The 19,944-nt window shown below is 35.7% G+C and overlaps 1 protein-coding gene across 7 annotated transcripts in view; it reads right to left on the reverse strand.

Annotated features, from left to right (window-relative positions):
• Positions 1-19,944, reverse strand: part of PLEKHA7 (pleckstrin homology domain containing A7) — a 158,243-nt gene that overhangs the window by 17,196 nt on the left and 121,103 nt on the right. For all 7 annotated transcript variants that reach the window (XM_074842565.1, XM_074842564.1, XM_074842569.1 and 4 more), the window contains 8 exons: positions 18,255-18,774; positions 16,125-16,211; positions 13,780-13,833; positions 8,615-8,683; positions 8,370-8,450; positions 6,931-7,080; positions 5,005-5,106; positions 684-792 (listed from right to left, as the gene is read on the reverse strand). In XM_074842565.1, the coding sequence (XP_074698666.1) occupies positions 684-792; positions 5,005-5,106; positions 6,931-7,080; positions 8,370-8,450; positions 8,615-8,683; positions 13,780-13,833; positions 16,125-16,211; positions 18,255-18,774 (1,172 nt within the window). The remainder of the gene's footprint in view (positions 1-683; positions 793-5,004; positions 5,107-6,930; positions 7,081-8,369; positions 8,451-8,614; positions 8,684-13,779; positions 13,834-16,124; positions 16,212-18,254; positions 18,775-19,944) is intronic.

Raw genomic sequence — 19,944 nt, forward strand, 5'->3', positions numbered from 1 at the left:
TCTTATTTTATTTAAGATCTCACCATCTCAGAACTATTTTATCTCTGTATGTAAAAGGTAAGCAAAGATACTTTAAATATAAAGTGAATTTACAGTAGGCGTTAACAGTCTCTTGCTATCCCAATGCATTAGGTCTTTTCTTTGAAACATAATAAAGCAATTAAAATGCAGACCACACACACTTTCCCTTACTCTTTTCCATTGCTGATGTTGTTGCTCTGCCCACCAAACACTTGCCTGAAGAGGGAGGGGGAAGGCAACTGCAGCAAGGGCAGTTGGGCAGCATCCAAGGAGGGGGGGGGGGGCGGGGAAGGCAGAGAACAACACAGACTGGAGCTCCTGGACAGAATGCAGAATAGATACTACAGTGGTATGAGCTTGGCATGTGACAGAAACTCCTTCAGCAACTTGAAGAACTTAGCCCATTATTCTTATTCTTATCGTTCCCTTTTTTATGGCTTGTTACATTTTAGTGCCATTAGTATGTGAAAACAAACAACAAAAAACCTTTTTGCCACCTCAGTCAAAGAAATACCAAGTTAATGTGCTCAGTCAACAGAGATTCTCTTATAGCAGAATTAACTGGATTTTCTGCAGCAGAACAAACTTCTAGACTATCTGCACAGACCCACAGATTCAGCCACGCTTCTGTATTTTTTATGTTTTAATTATGTTCTCCTTACCTGGATTCTTGATAGAGTCTACTATGGTTTTGTAGTTTGTTTTATTTGCACTCAAGCCAGCTGTAACATCTTCAATTCTCCACAAGTCTTTCTGTATTTGCATTTTCTCCTGATGTTTGTAGTGAAAGAAAAAGAGAAAAATCAATTATATCTCATTTTTAATTTATTATGGGCTTATGCTTCTTCTGATACCAAAACCAAACTAACATTTCAGAACTTACACGAAAACCTAGGAGTCTAGACATTAGTTAAATAATTATTTTAAAATTTAAAAAAAACCCCAAACAAACAAAAAACCCCCAAACCAACACAAACCAACATATCTTGCCCATAAAATTTATTAGAGCATTTTCTGAGTCTTCACAAAATCACAGAATCATCTAGGTTGGAAAAGACCTTGAAGATCATCCAGTCCAACCATTAACCTCACACTGACAGTTCCCAACTACACCAGATCCCTCAGCGCTATGTCGATCCTACTCTTAAACACCTCCAGGGATGGGGACTCCACCACCTCCCTGGGCAGCCCATTCCAACGCCTAACAACCCCTTCTGGAAAGAAATACTTCCTAATATCTAGTCTAAACCTTCCCTGGCGCAATTTGAGGCCATTCCCTATTGTCTTATGGCTTATTACTTGGTTCAAGAGACTCATCCCCAGCTCTCTGCAACCTCCTTTCAGGTAGCTGTAGAGGGTGATGAGGTCTGCCCTCAGCCTCCTCTTCTCCAGACTAAACCCCCCCAGTTCCCTCAGCCGCTCCCCATCAGACCTGTGCTCCAGACCCTGCACCAGCTCCGTTGCCCTTCTCTGGACACGCTCGAGTCATTCAATGGCCTTTTTGTAGTGAGGGGCCCAAAACTGAACACAGTGATCAAGGTGCAGCCTCACCAGTGCCGAGTGCAGGGGTAAGATCCCTTCCCTGTCCCTGCTGGCCACACTATTTCTGATATAAGCCAGGATACCTTTGGCCTTCTTGGCCACCTGGGCACACTGCTGGCTCATGTTCAGCCAGCAGTCAATCAACACCCACAGGTCCCTCTCTGACTGACAGCTCTCCAGCCACTCCTCCCCAAGACTTCCTATAGAAGACTGGTGGAAAGACACACCTCTACTTTTTTCTCTACAATATTATTCAAGCTACAAAAACCTAGTTTAATGTTCTACATAAAAAGAGCTTACAGAACCTTTTCATTTGAACTTTGTTCTTAAATCCTATACTAACACAGTTAAGACTGCTACTTCAGCCATGCAAAACTCATCTTAATACATTTAGGGGAAATGTCCAATATTTAAAAAGAAAAAAATCAGTATCATCTCCCCAAATACTGCCATGAACTTCCTAATGGCTTTTAATAGATGAAATATAAAACCCAAGCTAACTCAGAAGGGCTGACAAATTTAATTTCTGCTTATATTTGGGTGGTTAGGCCTACTAGACATGATGAGAATTATAGGTTGAAACAATATATTGCTGCTGTTCCAGGATTTGGTCTTATCTTGCATCCTATGTGCTTTGCAGAGGCTTTCCAGGAGGAAAGGAAGGGAAGCTTTGTCTGCTCTGTGAACTCTACCTTCGACTGCATCTTGCAGCCAGAGGCCTTGGCTACTGAAGCCACGACTTCAGTCAGATGTTCAATGCAATCATCATAAATAGCTATTCTCATCTATTTAATCAAAGCCTGGTAATCCTGTCTTTGGAAATTGTCATTACGAATAAACTTAGTAAAACCAAGAGGAAAACAATATTATTAAAGAAAGCAGAAGTTAAGAATTGCTTACAAACTGCTCAAGAACTCTAGAAACCCATCACTTGCCATGAGCTGCAAAATAACTGCTAATTAATCCTATAAGCCTGAAAGAGAAAAACTTTAGTAAAAGCTTTTACACCTCATAGAGCTAAGGAAGGCATATAAATTGCCTTCCACTTTCTGTCTTAGATCAGAAAATATGTTCAGCCAGGTTACAGATCAGCAAACAGGGTGCCAAGAACACAAACATTTAAATGATGGAGAATGTTATTTGCCTGTAGCAAACTCACTCGATAGATGGGATGTATCTTGAAAGATTGTCAGGATACAAACTATAAATTTGCACATTTCATTTCATTTTTCTGAGATTAATCACACTACAAGGAACCAAATGATGGATTTACAATAATCAAGCCTCAGAATTGGTTAAAAAAAACCCACATGTACAAAAAATCCTGCTTCTAAAACCGTTGGGAAATTGCTCGATAAGTAATGTACAAAAAGCCAGGAGATCTTTTAATATTATTTCTTCCCATTACTTAAATATTGATGTGAAGAGAATATTTTAGATCAAAAATGGAATAGATCTAAAAGATAAACAGATGAATTTATTTTTAAATTATGAAAGCCAAGATTGCTGTTTACGATAAGGGTATAAATATACTTTATGGGCAAGCATGAAAAGGTAACTTGCAGAGATAAATCGATTTCTCTAACTTCCTTCACACAGCAACATAATTTAGAATGATTTATAAAACCAGGAGAAACACCAACTAAAAAGTTATCACTGACAAAATACCACATCTCAGTTAATTTCATCATGCCCAGATCTCTCCAATCCTTAAGCAAAAGACAATGAAGCTACACTCTTAAGAGCAAGATTTACTCTGACCAAGCTGCTTGAAACGTTTAGATTTGAACCTCTTAACTAGTGCTACACAGAAATAACATTAGCTGCTTCCTACAGCAACTGGAGCCTGCAAATTTGCTGAATTTTTAATAATATTCCATGAAAACTGCATCTTTTAAAATACAGTGTGTATTAATTTAGTGCTATTGGAAAATACTAGATAAACAACCTTGAATCTACATACCCTTGGGCAGACATCAAAAAACCCCTCTAACTAGTATGGATACTTCAAGTGAGTTTTAAGAATATTCAGTACTTTCTGAAAAGATCAGCTCCCCTTAGTACCCCTGAAATAGGTATTCAGAAACATTTTTTAAAGTCTTAGCCAAACCTACCTATGCATACATATATATACACATATATATGTAAGTATACACACACAAAACACACATCATGCATGTGTGTGTGTGCATGTGCATTTTTTATAATTATGCATGTATGTGATATGAGATAATAAAACTGAGTTAACATATTTCCTGTGCAAACTGCATTCCCTTCTATATGTGTTGAATCGCATCCATACATCCAGTATTTTAAGCATGCTCAATGCACAACTGAAAATTCTTTGTTAAAGTACTTAAAGTATATTTTATTTAAACCTGTAATTTCCCTTTGTTAAACAAAATAACTTCATACAGGGATGATTTTATTCAAAAAATCCCAGGGGTATTTTAGGAGGTATGTATTCTACAGCTGAACTCAATTACATAATATTCTGGCTCTAGAAACTGAATCACTCTCCCCCACCTCCCAAAATCAAAAGTAAACTAAAATAGACTTTGAAGATGCAATCTAAAGAAGTTTTACAACTCTTGCTTTGATACAAAACACTTATCCATTAATAGTGAAAATAAATAGACTTCAATTCATATCTGATCAGATATTCATTGCAAATGAATAAATTTGGTGAGCTCTTTTGGTCCAGGATATTTGGAAAAGTAAGCTAAGGTTTGAGAAAAATGCATACATTAGCTTTGTTCCTTGTGTTCTGTATTTTAAATAAAACTGTTCGGCTTAAACACAGCTGTATTCCTTGCTCTAAGAATAAAATCACCAGTTGTAAGCAGGTGTGCAGAAATAATCCGGTATGCCACATCCAGTTCAGCAAACAGAATAATTTAGCTTCGAACAAAGCTTTGTAAGATTCAAAACTGAGTAACTGATTCAAAACCAAGATGCCTTTCAATTACTGATGGCTGTTAAACACTTACACCACTTCACAAAACAATCTACAGAGATAAATCTTCCATAAATAGAAGAACACGACAAAGAACAAGTAATGACAATAGCAAGCTAGTGACTGATGTTCTTCAAAATGGATAAAGAAGCCAACAATGTCAGATCAAATAAATGGAAGACTAAGAAGTCCTGCATAGTCTTATAAATTAAATACGTTATCAATGTCAAGATGTCAGCATGCAATAAAAACATAATAAAATAATGACAAATTTGCATAGACAATTTAGGAGAAACTATTACACATGCTGCAAGATAGCTAGTTACTGCACAGCTATACTGTTACAATGCCTGAACTTTGCAAACTAAACTACGTGACAGTTGAATACAGTGCAAAAATTGCAGAGAATTTCCCTTATGAGATGATTGTTTCAAGTTCAGACAAAATCATCTCATAAGTAAACCAGTGTCTGGAAATGGACTCACCTGAGATACCAATGAACTATTCATCTGTTCCTGTAAGGCTTTTTTCAGCTGGCTCACATCCTTTTCTAATTTCAGATATTCATTCCAGGCATTTTCCATTTCCTGTTAACAGAGGGAATACTCTAATTCATTACAATAAACTTTGAAATCACTATCCATTCCCTAATTGAGCGCCAAAGTGGTTTTAAGATGGTGGTGTTCTATTATGAAAAGAAGCAAAAAATCCTTTTTGTAGTCTACATTTTTGCTTAGAGTTGATGATAAACTTCAAAATGCTTTATAGCTTGTAAGATCAAATCAAGAATTCCTAGTTAAAAAAACTCTGGCCAGCTCCCTCACACAAAACCATTTAAGTATAAAACTGGCATGTGATAGAATCTGAACTATGACTAATATGCTATGAAGGAATCAAGTCTATTCTAGTTCCATTTCCTTTTACTTTACTTCTCTATTTAAAACAAGTTTATAATTAAAATCCAGTCACCTGAGCCAGAACTTATGTTTTGAAACACAAAGCAGGTCACCCTTTAAAAGATCTACAGGCTGTGTTGTAATGGCATTAGAAGAGAATAAACAAGCAGACACATGGAAAATAAGGCCATCCAATCACTCTTACTTGACTTAGATTATTTCTAGCATCCATGGCACCACAGTCTGCCTTCTGACTCAGAACTGAGAAAAATCAAGTTTCTGGAGCATTTTTATGTAAGGGATGATGGAATAGGCTTTTTCTCTGAAGTCTAGAAAAGAGATCACTTGGGAGTTGAGGGGAAGAAATAATGGAGTTCTCTGAAACCATGAGTGGCATGGAGAGAGTAGGTAACGACTGACTGTTCCCCGTCCTTTCTCATACAAGAGTAAGGGTCTATCACATGAAACATGTACGAGTCATACTCAAAACAAACAAAAGAAAGTGGCTGTCCATGTAGTGGGAAAAAAGATCTGTGCAATACCTTTTCAAACTATGTTTTGGATGCAAAAGATTCACACAATTTAACAGCAGACTGTACAGGTTCTTGGAAATGAGATCTACTGAGGATTACTAAATAGACAAAAAACCCACCAATCTCAGGAATTCTCCAAGTAGAAAACAGTTCAAAGCTGGAGTGGTTATGACAGGAAATACTACCCACGTCTCCTATCCTTACTCTTCCCTAAGCATCTGCTTATGCCCACTTCTGAAGCCAGAACCCTGGGCTAGAAGGAGCCTGGGACTGGACCAGTACAGCCATTCTGTAAACTTGCTATTTACACCCCTGATTAAAGTTTAAATGCTGTCTGTGGAAGTCATACATTTTCTACAGGCACAAGATACTGCATATACACATTTAAATAACATTGGCATTTTAATGATCAGATCTTAGTTTAGGAAAAGTGTTCATGCAATTCTAGAAACAATCTTATGAAGAGCTAGTCCCATATTCATTAAGAAGTAGGAATAATATAATGAGTACACAACACCCAGGTTCAATATACTCTCTTTCATGGCCAATTGTTAGAAATATCTTATTAATTAAAATGCAACATGAAATTGCATTTGAATTTTATTAAGTCATAACATCAACAGTAAATTTTGACTAAAATATCAACAGACTTTCTCAACTCCTTTTCCCCTGGAAAAATACCATGGAAGCACATTGATATTTTCAAAGTACTAGCTGAAAGATTTGCAATTTAAGCCCCATACATAAATGGAAAAAGGTATAAAAAAGGGGGTTTAGCTTTTGTTTGGGAGGCGGTGGGAAGGGAGCATTGAAAAGGAAAGCTGGAGAGATCGTTTAAATTTTTTTGTTCTGGTTTAGTATCCTGTACCTTAACCAAATCAGTTCAGAACAGGACTTAACTCCCCTATCCAATGAACAATACAGTTTTACTCTTAACTGGTGTTTTAGTTATGGTTTTCTTGAAACAACCAAAACCACATACCGTTGAAACTTTGGATATTTCAGCCCGAATATGTATGAGATCCTCTTGCAAAAGTCTCTGCTGGTAAGAAATTTTTTCTACATGTTGTGGTTGGTCTTTGTACTGCTCCATCTGCCTGTGTAAAACCTCCAAAACAGACTCCAGCTGATCCTAAAAAGAAGATGATGGCAGTAAGCTTCAACATTTACATGGAATTTTACAGATCTACCTGCGAAATATAGAAGTTGTTTTCCACGCCCCCAGTCTTTTCTATAAGCCACTAGAGGTTAGGATTGGCCTCCTGTTGTGGAGACTAAGATGTAAATGAAAAAGTGCAAGAGCCTTAATTAACTATTATAACCAAAATTATCTGATATTTTCCATTTAATCTTTCCATTAGGTAGCCAAATGTGGAAAACACAAAGCACTGAGAAGGGAATTTTTCTATTTATAGTCTGTAAAAAACTGTAATTTACAGTTTCAGAAAAATTCCCTTAAGCAGTGCAGAACTGTGACAGCCCTACCACAGCACAGCATTAGCTGTTTATTTAATGATAGGTGTTCATTCACTGCTATAGTTGATTTAGCCACGTGAGGGATTAAAATATTGTCTAAAACATGAAGTAGGCCCAATTCATTCAGTCAGGACTAAGTAACACCGAGTCATTTTTGCACAGTAGCTCTTCTGAAGGATCAACCTGGACAGTACTTTCATTTTAAAATAGATTTTTTCTGCACCACCTCAATTTGTTGACACCTATAGCTCATAGGCAGTGAAGCAGATAAAGATACATACAGGAAGGAAAGACTAGGAAAGGCAAACCATTTTGTTATTGTTTACTATTTGAACTCTGACTTGAATGGGCACAGCAGAAAGGTGGGGGGTTCCAACTACAAACTTGTCACAGAAAATATTTCAGCATTTCAGTCTATACTATATATAAACCAGCATACATTTCTGAAATTCTTACTAATTTGAAAATCTCTCCCTTCTCTCACTCATTTTTCTTTTATTTTTTTTAAACAAACAAAACAACAAAACACCACACAAGTTACAGAGCGAGCTCAATATGGTAGCACGCTGCTACTTATGCAAACAATTTTTGTGCAAGCGGGCAGAACTGCAAATGAAACATGACTCAGCCTCTCACCATATACATATTAAGACATAAAGCAAAACTACAGAGAAAGTGTATGTACCCCAATTTGTAATAAATACCAGAAAATTAGATGTATATGGTTTTAAAACATTCATTTTTAAAAACATCTTTTCTAAAAGCGGGTACTCAATCCTAACATAAAAAGCAATTCTTTTCCTTATATGTTTATACACATGTCCAAAGAAAATGACAACAATGCAAGCAGCATCCTGTAATTTAATTTTTTTGTTTGCAATACCATATTTTATGATTAGATGAAAGTTGTTATTTATTTTATAAAACTCTTTTTAATTTACTAACTTTATTTTCCTTAAGGGCTCTTATTTTGTCCTCCAAATCCTGCAGAATTCTGTCCTGCTCGCAGAAAATGCTTAGTTTGACCTGAAAATGAAATCATATAAATAATGTTACATTTTAAAAACCAAGCAGAAAAGTCTCCACTAGCAATATTTTGCCCCAAATAGCATAATAATGTGAACACATAACAGTACAACACAAATATTCAGAATAATGCAAGAGGTTCTGAAGTGGTATTTGATACTTACATCAGTATCACTTTCTGCAATCTTGACAGGTTTTGTACTTCGTTCTTTTAACGTGTCACGCCCTGTCACCTAAGAGAAACAAGTTTTAAAGGTCTGAGAAATTTGTTGCAAACTAAAACCTAATTATGCTTCAACAATGAAAAGTTTTGTTAAATATTCATGTTTATTAACAAAGATGAGTAAAATTTTGGATACGAGTCTTTCTAAATATGGTTTTACTTTTAAAAAAATGTTATCACAAAGGATTAGTGGTTTTATGAGGTTATTTAATAACTCAGAGTAGCTTAAAATTCTGTACAAAACATTATAATCCCACCTGTCTACGGTCACAAAGGTTCTGTTCCTGCAGAACCTAATAGTTTTAACAGTTCAACTTTAATGGCTTCCTTGAAGCCAAAGGACTTGGAAGTTCCTTTAAATGTCTGGCTGCAAGAATAGCAGCATTAATCAACGACTGAAAATACAACTTTTTTGCAACTATTTCATTCTACAAAGCATAGTGTCTTCCATAGTATAGGGTGAAATTTATTAAAGACAGGCTGCTATAAAAGTGCTATAATGGAATTAAAAGTAATTAATTATTTTGACATGTTTATAATATACCAAATCTCTCATTCCATAAAACACTAGTTTCATATTCAATTTCTGGTGCGAAGATTATCTTCTCACGTAACACAGTTTTTAAATCAGTACAGAAACTATACTATTTTATACTTCCAACCTTCACAACAATCTTAAAATGAAGGCACGTCTATTTCTGTAGAAATGTTTATTATTTCCACTGTCTACATGGGACCTTTTTTGTGAATAAATGAGATTAAGAAAATGGTAATATAATACATCTCATTAATCATACAGTTTTTAAAAGCCTTAAAATCTAATGACTTTGTATTACTAAATTAGAACACTTTTAAAGATTCATTAAAGCAAATACTATCTTACCATAGAAACACCTGGTGTTTATAAGTATAGTACTCATATACAGTATATTTCCATTCATATAAAGGTGAGAGTTAATGAAGAAAAATTCACCTAAATATTGTCTTTAATAATATAAGAGCAGCGGTTTTAATGTAAAAGCAGAAGTTGTTGGCTTTTTTGGTGGGGTAGAAGGGGTAGTTTGCTTTGTTGCTTAGTGGCAATCTCCAGACTTGAGGCTACATAGTTTACTTATTAACTTAACAAACAGGATCATGCCAGTTTAATTCTTAAAGTAATTAAATTTTACTGTAAGTGTAGATAAATTTTTGATACAACCTCAGTTTCTCATCTACCATGTTACATGAAGTTAGCCATCTACACAGAGTATTTTCAAATAACAAAGTAGGTTTAAGACAGAAGAATATGGTCATCATTTAGGTTTACCATCTTCTCTCCTCCAATGGCAGACTCCATTCAAAGACTTATGTGTTTTCATGTGATGAAATGTTACTTCCCCACCACCAAAATCAAAAGCATTTACTGACTCTCAAGACTTTCAATTTTTGGATATTTTCAACGAAGGTGTGTTTTATATAAGAAAAAGCCTTTCTTTCAAAAGTATTAATTGAATTACTTAATAACCACAAATAATTAAATGTAAGCATAAATACTAGCATGTCAAAGTAATAATTTTGCATATTTAATTACCTGCAATCTAAGAGAATGCAAAAACCTTTTTCAAAGCAATGCAATTAACATAAAAACCAGTCTACAGATTTTGGGGATATTTTAAATTACATAATCAGAACTGTAAAGAATTTGCTAATTATCAAGCAGCGAACATGAGAACATAATGAAGATTTAGCATGCTTTCACTTTTCAAAATTACACATAGGAATCACTACTTGACACAATCATTTTCAAAACATGATAAAATGAAACCAAACACTGAGTTCAGCCATAATTTCACATACAGACTCCAAAATGGGGGGGGGGGGGGGGAAGGAAAGGGAAAAAAAAGGAAAGAAAAAAAATAAAGTCTTGCAGAAAGCTTTACTGTTTACCATAAGACACCTGTAAAAGCCAGAATATGTAAACATTGACTGCTATTTTAAAAAGCAATGGGATGAGTGCATATCAGATGCAAGCAGTCTTACATGTATACTGGATAGTAACCCTTGTGCTGAGTTCTTTAGCACTTTGTATATCATGTTGATCAGAGGTCCATTATTTTCTATCTGTTTCAAACAAAAGTTTAGTAATAGCTTGTTACAGATGTAAAAATTAAAAACCCCAAACCTTACAACTCAAAACTCCATGAGCAGCAGTAATCACACGCTCTTACATCACACTGATCCTTGAGGTTTATAGTCTATATAATCTGCCATTACAGAGGCTACAACTGGATATCTACCTATCTTGTTATGTTGTGGGTAGATTGTTCATACAACCATAAGACTTTTTTACTTTTGCAAAACATACATACAAACACACGACAAAATAGGATTTGCTCAGACTTGTCCAATTGCAGTTTCAAGAGTGTTGGGAATTCCAGTAAGATATTTTCTGCCATGTAATATGTAGTAACGTTTGCACCAAGAGCTCTATATTGATAATTTGAGCAACCTAGTTAAAACTTCAGTGAAAAAAGTTATTTCAATCACACTTACCCTTCTTCCCATAACAAATACCTGCCATTCACTATTCCCTTCATTATCTATGTGGCACAAGCTTACACTAGCAACCTCTTTCAACTACAGCAGAAACTAAGCAGCTTCAGATATTACAGTATGACTGCAGAAGGACAAAGCAGGACCACTGCTGAACCACTTAGAGGGCCCCAGATCTGCTTCGACTGGTTGCACAATTTGTACTTAGCAACACAAACTTTCCTATACTTCCTCATCCATATTTTGTATAACCTGCTTGGGAATGTCAGCAAAGTATTCTGCCCATATATAATGCCCGTCCATGCCTCCTGTAGCCTTCAACAACTTGATTTCACAGTCACAAAAAGGGAAGCTGGCTTCATCACTTGTATTTCCCCTTATCTGCAAAGTCATCTTAGAAGCTTGTGGGGAAAATTGAGTTTTTCTTTCCTTTGCTCTTCCTGTCTGCTTTTCTAATACAGGGTCTACCCACTTTAGAGATTAAAAAATTAACTGTGGAAACACAACTGTGGAAATCTGTTTCCAGAAGAGGCATGGTTATGCTATAGCATACACGTACACTATTTCTTTCATGCTCCAACATACCTTTATTTCATGAGTGAAAAAAGAATATATTTGAACAATTTGGGGGAAAAAAAACGTTCATAATCTAAGGGCAATACTGTTAAAAGAAACCTCCACAACATGTGGTATTTGGCAAGTTCAAAATTATCAATAATTTTTCCTCACAGTGTGAGTAAACAGTCTTTAGACTTTTTTTTAATGTCAGAGCTAGCTCGCATGGAAAACTACTGAAATGGATTAATATCTCTAAAGCATTTTTATTTAATTTATACTTATGCTATGACAATACACTATAATGTTGAACAATATAATCTTGTTATTAACATAAAAATTATTTATTAGATAATATTTTTAAACTTAAATAATAAAAAATAGGCTCATATAAGAGGATAAGAGCAAGAGGGGGACAAAACATGTCAGTAATGATGAATTACTAAATGTTGTATAACCAGTTACTGTAATCAGTTTTAGTACTATGGCATGCATTATGCAGTTAATTGCTTAATCATTATTCCATGTTGAAGAATTGTATTTTGAAACCTCTAAGAATAGAGATCTTCAGAAATAATGGATTTAGTGAGAAAAAAAAAAAGTTTAACTCCAGTTGTAAAATCTTTGGTCCTATTTGAAATTGTTTAATTAGAGTGGGTCTGTCTCAAAGCCCAATGAAGTAAAAAGAGAGACCTGGATTAACAGGCTTTCTAGCTAAGCCATCAGTGTCTTAAATGAAAGGTACCAAGTATATTAACTGTGAATTTGCCATATTGCACCATTACCAATTCAATATGTAATTTACTTAGTTCATCCAGCACTCTATTCTTTTTTCCTCACACTCAAAACAAAGCATCTCTACGTTTAGTGGCAAAGCAGAAATTTAACCAATACAAAGACACCTTCTCAAGTTTCACGTGGTCTCTTTAATCTCTCAACAACCTGACCTGAATTTTTACATTTCCAGACCACTACTGAAGGAACGTTATTAAGAAATGCCCATTTTGAGAAATTACATCATTCTTATATAATATGGATGATTAGTATTTTCCATTGATATATTTGGTTATATATTCAGCCATTAAAACATCAGATAAAATTGAAATATGCATACTAACAGGTCCACTCAGCTCATTAGTTGCACAAAGGCAACGGCCCACGGCATCAGTGAGAACTATGTACATGCAAACAATGAGGATAACAAGGCGTCAATTTTCACTCCACCTTGATTATCAGAAACACCATATGTTTTATATATGGTGCGATATCCTATACACCATAGAAAGTGGTAGACCGCTTTGCTAAGTGGAATGATTATATTTTTTGGGTTTTTTTCTTCAAAACCTGCTCTTAATAAGTCTAGATTTGCTATCAAATTGCCACCTATCAGGTGCACCAGATACAGAAGTAATCTAGTTTAGACAGATGCTTTGATGATCACTATCTTTTTTTTTTTTTAAGAAAAATATCAGGTGGGCAGATTATATCTCTGGATGGATGGATGAATGGGTGCATTGGAAATCTCTTAGCTACAATAATATGAAAAAAATGATAGGTGCTAATTAATCACCACATTTTCACAAGAAAGCAAGACACTATAAATACAGCATATGATAAAAACAAGGAAAAAGTCAGCTCAAGAAGATTTAAAGGGAAAAAGCTGGATTAAAAGAACACCCTGTTTTAACTTTGAGGAGCTGATTTCATATTGGTTCTAATGGTACAGCAGGCAAACATTTTGAATCATTTTTTTTCTCTGATTTCACTAAACCCACATAATATCATTCATCTGAGTACCAGCAACACAAGTTCATCCTACAAGCTGAAGCAATTGCATTTTCTGAGTTTGCATTTCAATTGTATAGTCACTACTATAATGACACTCAATATTCTAAGCACAACTGGCAAAAGACATAGTTTCCATCTCTGAACAGAAGGTGATTCGAAAACCTGTAGGTACAAAGGTAAAAAAAACCAATGGAAGTAGACTCCTAAAAAAAAAAAAAATAAAATTCTTACCTTTAGATCCAAATATTCCAAATCCTTTTTCAACTGGATATAAGTGTCATCCGCCTTCAGGTAAGTACATAGGGAAAAAAACCAATGCAATGTCTTTGAATGTTTGAAACAATTTCAGAATACTTGGATTGGTTATATAAGAAAATGGATGAAACAGGAAACAAAACAACAGGGTAGGAAGTACATAAAAAAAGCACACTTGCTCCACCAGCATATTGCTATTTACAGCTGAAAAATGGGCAAAATATTTCCCAAGAATATTAGTACCTTGTGCCCACCCTCCAATCAGAGATTTGAGTTTTCCACCTCTAATGAGACACGTAACTGAAACAATAGATTTTCAGAAGTTATTTTTTCACGACCAATTTCTACTGACTATCCCTTCACTGAAAAAGTTATGGTGTTGTCCCCTAGCAAATATGTCTCTTTGGGAGAAGAAAAGTCAGATGTAACTAGAAGCCATCATATAAAAAAATCATTAGAATACTTTTGATCCCATTTCATACACATTTTAAGATATGAATTCCTTTATTCAGGGAAAGTATGAAATAAGTTTTGGGAATAAAATACTGAAAAAGATGTCAGTTATATGATTAGAGAATCCATTTTGTCTTTTAAGTAACAGCATTCAACCTGATCCTTATTTTTCATTGGCTCACCTGTAATTGCTATCAGCTTAATTTTATAGTTATATTCACTTAGCAACATCTTCATTACAGTCACTTCAAGAAAAGCATGCACAGCAGTCATAACAAAGTTATTTCTCCTTTTTTCAGAAGAGGTATTTGCAATACAGAACAAAATAAAGTTTAACTGTTGCAAATGTGCTTTGTAGTCAGACAAAATGCCCCAAAATTCCTAGAATTTTTAATACTATTTGAACAGGATTTTATATCCTGGGTACCTTAAATTTCAGAATAAAAGAAAAACGCAACTATACCTTTTCTCAAGTTTTGAGCCAATGAGAATGTGTAGTTAAAAAAGGAAAACCCTTTATGCCATAAAATCAATAGATCACACTTGCATTTCTTTAGAGGTGTTCACTTACAATTCTTGTCTGATCAGCTTGTAAGTCTGGCTGAGGACTCAACTAGAAAGTCTGCCCATTTTTGGAGAAATCTCTCTTACTATCGCCCATCTTAGTGCAATTGTTCTGTAGGTGAGGTAAGTTGGGAACTTAAACTTTTCCAAATTACCAAAAATTCCTTTAGTTTTGGGCCAATATAAAGCCTTCACCAATTCCAAGAAGAGTTACCACATTTTATCGCCAGGTGGCTTCATTTTTGAGACTCTAATATGAACCAAAGAGCTCTGTAAGTACATTTCTGTTTGATCTCACATTTACAAGTTTCATACATCAGTGCAATCAACAGCACTGTTGATGATCCAAGGTGCCCCTGAGCTTTTATGTACCAACATTCACCTGCAGAACTGACACACTTACAAGCTCAGATGAATGTACAAACTGGCTGATGCATTTCAATTTGCAGGTGACGCAGCATGTGGCACAGGGAGCCAATCCCATCATGAAAGCAGCACAAAGAAATGGTTTTGCTTTAGAATGAACTTATCTAATACTTTAACCCACATTTCTGAAGATGCAGCATTTCAGAAATAGTATAAAAAAGAAGTATACATAAAACTTTGAAACATATGCATGGTGCCCTGTAACTTAAAATGCTCATCTTTTATAGCAAATACAGTAGCAAAGAAAAACCGCAAACGACCTGGGAATTGTAGAATACCAAAGAATGGGCAAGAAAGCACAGACTCAAGCATGCCACTAACGAAGCATTTGCAGAGTCACAAAATGTCATACGGCACAGATGAGCCACGCAGCAGCTGACCTGATAGGTGGAATTAGTTGGCAAGTGCTGCAGTAATTGTGCGATTGTGTAATTTCGTATACTAGCCAACTTAGCCTGATGTCTCCTTAATCGAATGAGAAGCAATGTTAGCTCTTCAGGCTGCAGGTATTTAGACACATTGTAAAGAGGAAATTAGCAGTCTTCAGGGAGAGTAACTGTAATTACATTTTTCACCTCAGTGCCCAGAAAGCAGTTACTTGACATGATTAAGCAATTATTTCATTAACTCTGCATTTGGTCAAATAAACATAATAAAAGCTGAATCCTCTAATAACAGACAGCTCACCCTTGTTCACATTGCAGATAACAGCAAAATTCCTACAGGCTTTACTAGGAGCTGGTTAAGATTAAGTTCTCATTCAAGTTATTTATGTTTTAACTAATAAAAATACAGCTACCATGGAATAAGCAGGATTTTAAAACTTAACTACAACACTATGATGACCCAAAAGAAAAGTAACTGCTCTCTCAACTTACCGACTTGCCATGCAAACTGGGTGCGCTCACAGTATGCGTCATGTAGCCCATAGCAGGCATAGAGCGTCGATCAATGTGAGTTGAGCTCTGTAAGAAGCCACAGCCAGAACTGTAAGGATTGTCTCAAGTGAGAGGTATGTTGCACTTGAGGCAAGATATGCACCTCTGCCACAAATTTTCTATTTGGATTCACGGCATGCTTAGATCAGGGTAACGTTCACGGGCCAGCCAGATCCTTTCACGATTAAGTAAAACTTATGAATGAACAAATGCAAGTTTAGCACTTGTGATGCTGGGCAGATCAGCGGATTCCGGCAGCACAAGATGCTTTGGCAGAACAGGCAAAGTAGCTTCCAGCATATAAAAAACAAAATTCATCAAGTTCCCCCCACCTAATGTTTCCCAGAGAAAGGCTGGCTGGCTTACACCCTCCAGGAGCAGCTTGTACTCCATACAGTAACAACTGTGAACAGCCTCTTTCAGCCAGGGAACACTAAGCTACTGACGTGAGTGACACCTTGTGGCAATGGATTCCATTAATACCGGGGTTTTTTTAAATAACCATATTTGATTTGCCCCTTTCTGCTTATAATATGAAAACCTACTGCACATCCATTCTTTCACCTTTCTCTTAATGCCAAACTTTTATGGCTTTCTTCTTTCTTCAAGGCAGCCTAAATTTATTTTATTTTTATTCCTGTCCGAATTTCACTAAGTGCTGTCTTGTTCAGCTTCTTCTTTTTTTTCTTTCTTTTTAAGTCTAACTGGATGGAATTTAATAAAGCATTCCAGGGATGGGGGATTATCACAGATTTCTGTAGACATATACATTTAAATGTAAAATGATGCTGTGTGCTTACATATAAAACCATGAGCATTTCTCTCCAGAAACTTTTACAGAAGTTTCACAGAAAAGTTTTCCAGAGGAGGAAAACTGTGTTTCCCTATATTGGTAAAATCAGTATGACATAAAAAGAGTTTTATTTCACGAGTAAAATTTATGCACCTACATTGCACAGGAAGGGAAAAGACTGCTGTACATTCCTTTGTAAGGGATGTAATGCTCCTTCAACTTACATATAGAGAAACCAATGTCTGGTATAATATAATCAGGAGCTTAAAAAAGTATTAATTTCCAGTGCTGCACACCACTAGATTATTTCATCCTCTGACAGAATATTATAAATCTATAAATACCGAAAAACACCCGACAGCTACACTGCATATACACTAGGAAAAAAAAAATCTAAACTGCATGAAGCTGGCATGCAACCTAAAGTCATGGTCCTGAACTCACGCTGGGTATCTGAATTTTTAAGTCTCTTTCTTTGCAAATACTTTCCCCATCAGGGCCCATGGTTGAGGCCAAAGAATTAGGTGAATACAGAGGCTTTCACTTCCACTTATTCCAGTGTAAGAGCTACTAAGACAAGTAAATTCTATATTGATTCAGTCCTGAATCTCCCTAATTTGCTTAGGCAAGGAGAGCCATGTGGAGTACTGAATAGGGAAACCTGTGTCACCTCTGGATAACAGAGTTCAACAGTGCTTACAAAAAAAACCCCACTGAAATTCTGCAGAAGGTTAAAGTTCAGACCAATACTATTTGATTTTGGTTAGTCCAGTGTTAATGAATCTGCAAAAGGCTTAAACTATCAAATGCATGAAAGATTTTTAGTTATGGCTAAAAACATAGTAACTGAATCAGCTGTACAGTAGTAAAACATGTAGAGAAAACAGACACAGCAAACACTGAATTGTCAAGCATAAGTAAATAATCAAGGAAGAGTTCATCCTGCTAAGTTTTATATTCTTGCCTACCTACTCTATACATTAAAATATTACAATTTCTGTATTTTATACATATAAACGTATGCCTTCCAGTTTTTAAATAAAAATATTTCAAACCAACATGATGTGCCACCAATTTTCCTTTCCTAACCAACAAAAATTAATAAATCTGAAATGATCAGAAAGAATTTTAGGAGAAAATGATTCACTGTATCAACTTTTACAACTTGTACGATCTTTCATACATAGGAAGGATGCAATGAAAAATGGCTAAATTACATGATCAATGTATGACACCACATGCAGAATAGTTTGAAGTCAGTTATACTGTACACAAACCTTTACAGCATGATTTCGTATCTTCCTGGGTGATCCAGCCAAAGGAACGTCTACAGTTTGTCTCTCATCAGATGGTTTAACTGTAAGCCTTTCTGCAGGAGTATGTGGTCTCCTTGAGGGAAAGCTTTTTGGAGGTCCAGGTGGAGGAATATCAGATGGAGAGGGCGGAACAGATATTGACCGTGGAACATCTAATGAACTTTTTGACTTACCACGATCAATAAAGTCTGAAGAACCTACATAAAGTGGGGCAGTAGGGCTGCCATGTTTAAATTGCTGTCTCTGCTGCCACTCATACAGCTGCCAAACAGTTCCATCCTTATTTGCTTTCCTTTCCTCCTGGGACATCTTCAAGTGGCTAACACGATCTTGTGCATATTTGTAGTCACTCGGCAAATTGCGGTTTGGTGGTGGTGGTGAGCTCCCTGAAGGCTGCCTGGTATTCTTTGGCAAAGTGTGATAGTTTTCAGGAAAAGGTAGATTGGGACCCTGACGTGTAAGAGTCTGATCAGAAGTGAGGCTGTAAAGGAGGGGAGAAAAAAGGGTAAATTTTTGCATACATTGATAAGCAGGAATGACTGTTAAGAAAAAAATCTCTAATGACATTAGCATAGGAACTGCAAGACACAAGATACCAGAGTCACTTAAAATAGAATTTACAGAAATATTAACAAAGTAATATTAATGAAATCTACCTTGCACAAAAACATTACACTGTATTCATGCAAAGATGCAAATAGTATAAATACAGGCTTTTAAATTAATTTAGTGTCTAACCTAGGATGACCTACTAGAAATAAACTTAAGGGACAGCAGCATTATGTACTTGGACCAAAAAGAACGTCAAGAACATGAAGGAAGGAATTATTGTTATGTTTAAAGAGCAAATCTGTGAATTAAAATATTTTTTTTCCCTGAAAGCCTGCTCACCACTAGGTGGTGCAGTTTACGAACAACAAATGTATGCTCATTATAAAAAATTACCTTAAACTGCAAGAAATCTCACCAATCACTGAATGAGTATCTCAGATAATTTTTGTTCATGTGAATGAAGCAAAAAAAAAAAAAAGTAGGAAACTGCTCAAAGTCCCCATGTCTGTGTGATTTACTTTCATCTGACCTAATGCTACTGATTCTACCGTTTTAAGCACCACAAGGCTTTTTGCAACAAAACTCACTGACAAACCAGAATATAAAAAGAGACTTTACTACTGCATCCATAATACACTTAAACTATTGAAATTAAATCTTTTAGTAGATAGAGAGTTAAGACAGAATTGGCAAAAGTTTTCACAAAGTGTAGTTAGCTCCCTCTCCTGCCTTAATTTCTGATTCTCCACTTAAACACCTGGGCGTTACGTACTTGCAGTCATTTGCCCATTGATTCAGGATCTCCAAACAGAAAACCATTCTGCTAGACTTGTTACAGAGCAATAATACAAAAAATAAATCAAAACAACAAAAAACCACAAACAAAGAAACTCAAAGCATGTTCATCACTCCAATCACTAGGCTCCACTCTCTGCACGAGAGGGAGACCTGATGGTGTGGCAACTGCAGGAATTCCACATGAAAGAAAGGGCAGGATGGGAAGGAACATCTTTGTTCATCATCCAAGAATAACAGAAGCAGGGGGAAAAGAATTGCTACCAGTAATTGCTGCTCAGTAGTTGCCTCCGTCTCCTTCTAC

This window comes from Strix aluco, chromosome 16 (genome assembly GCF_031877795.1).
Source record: "Strix aluco isolate bStrAlu1 chromosome 16, bStrAlu1.hap1, whole genome shotgun sequence".
In the NCBI taxonomy this organism is placed as follows: domain Eukaryota; kingdom Metazoa; phylum Chordata; class Aves; order Strigiformes; family Strigidae; genus Strix; species Strix aluco.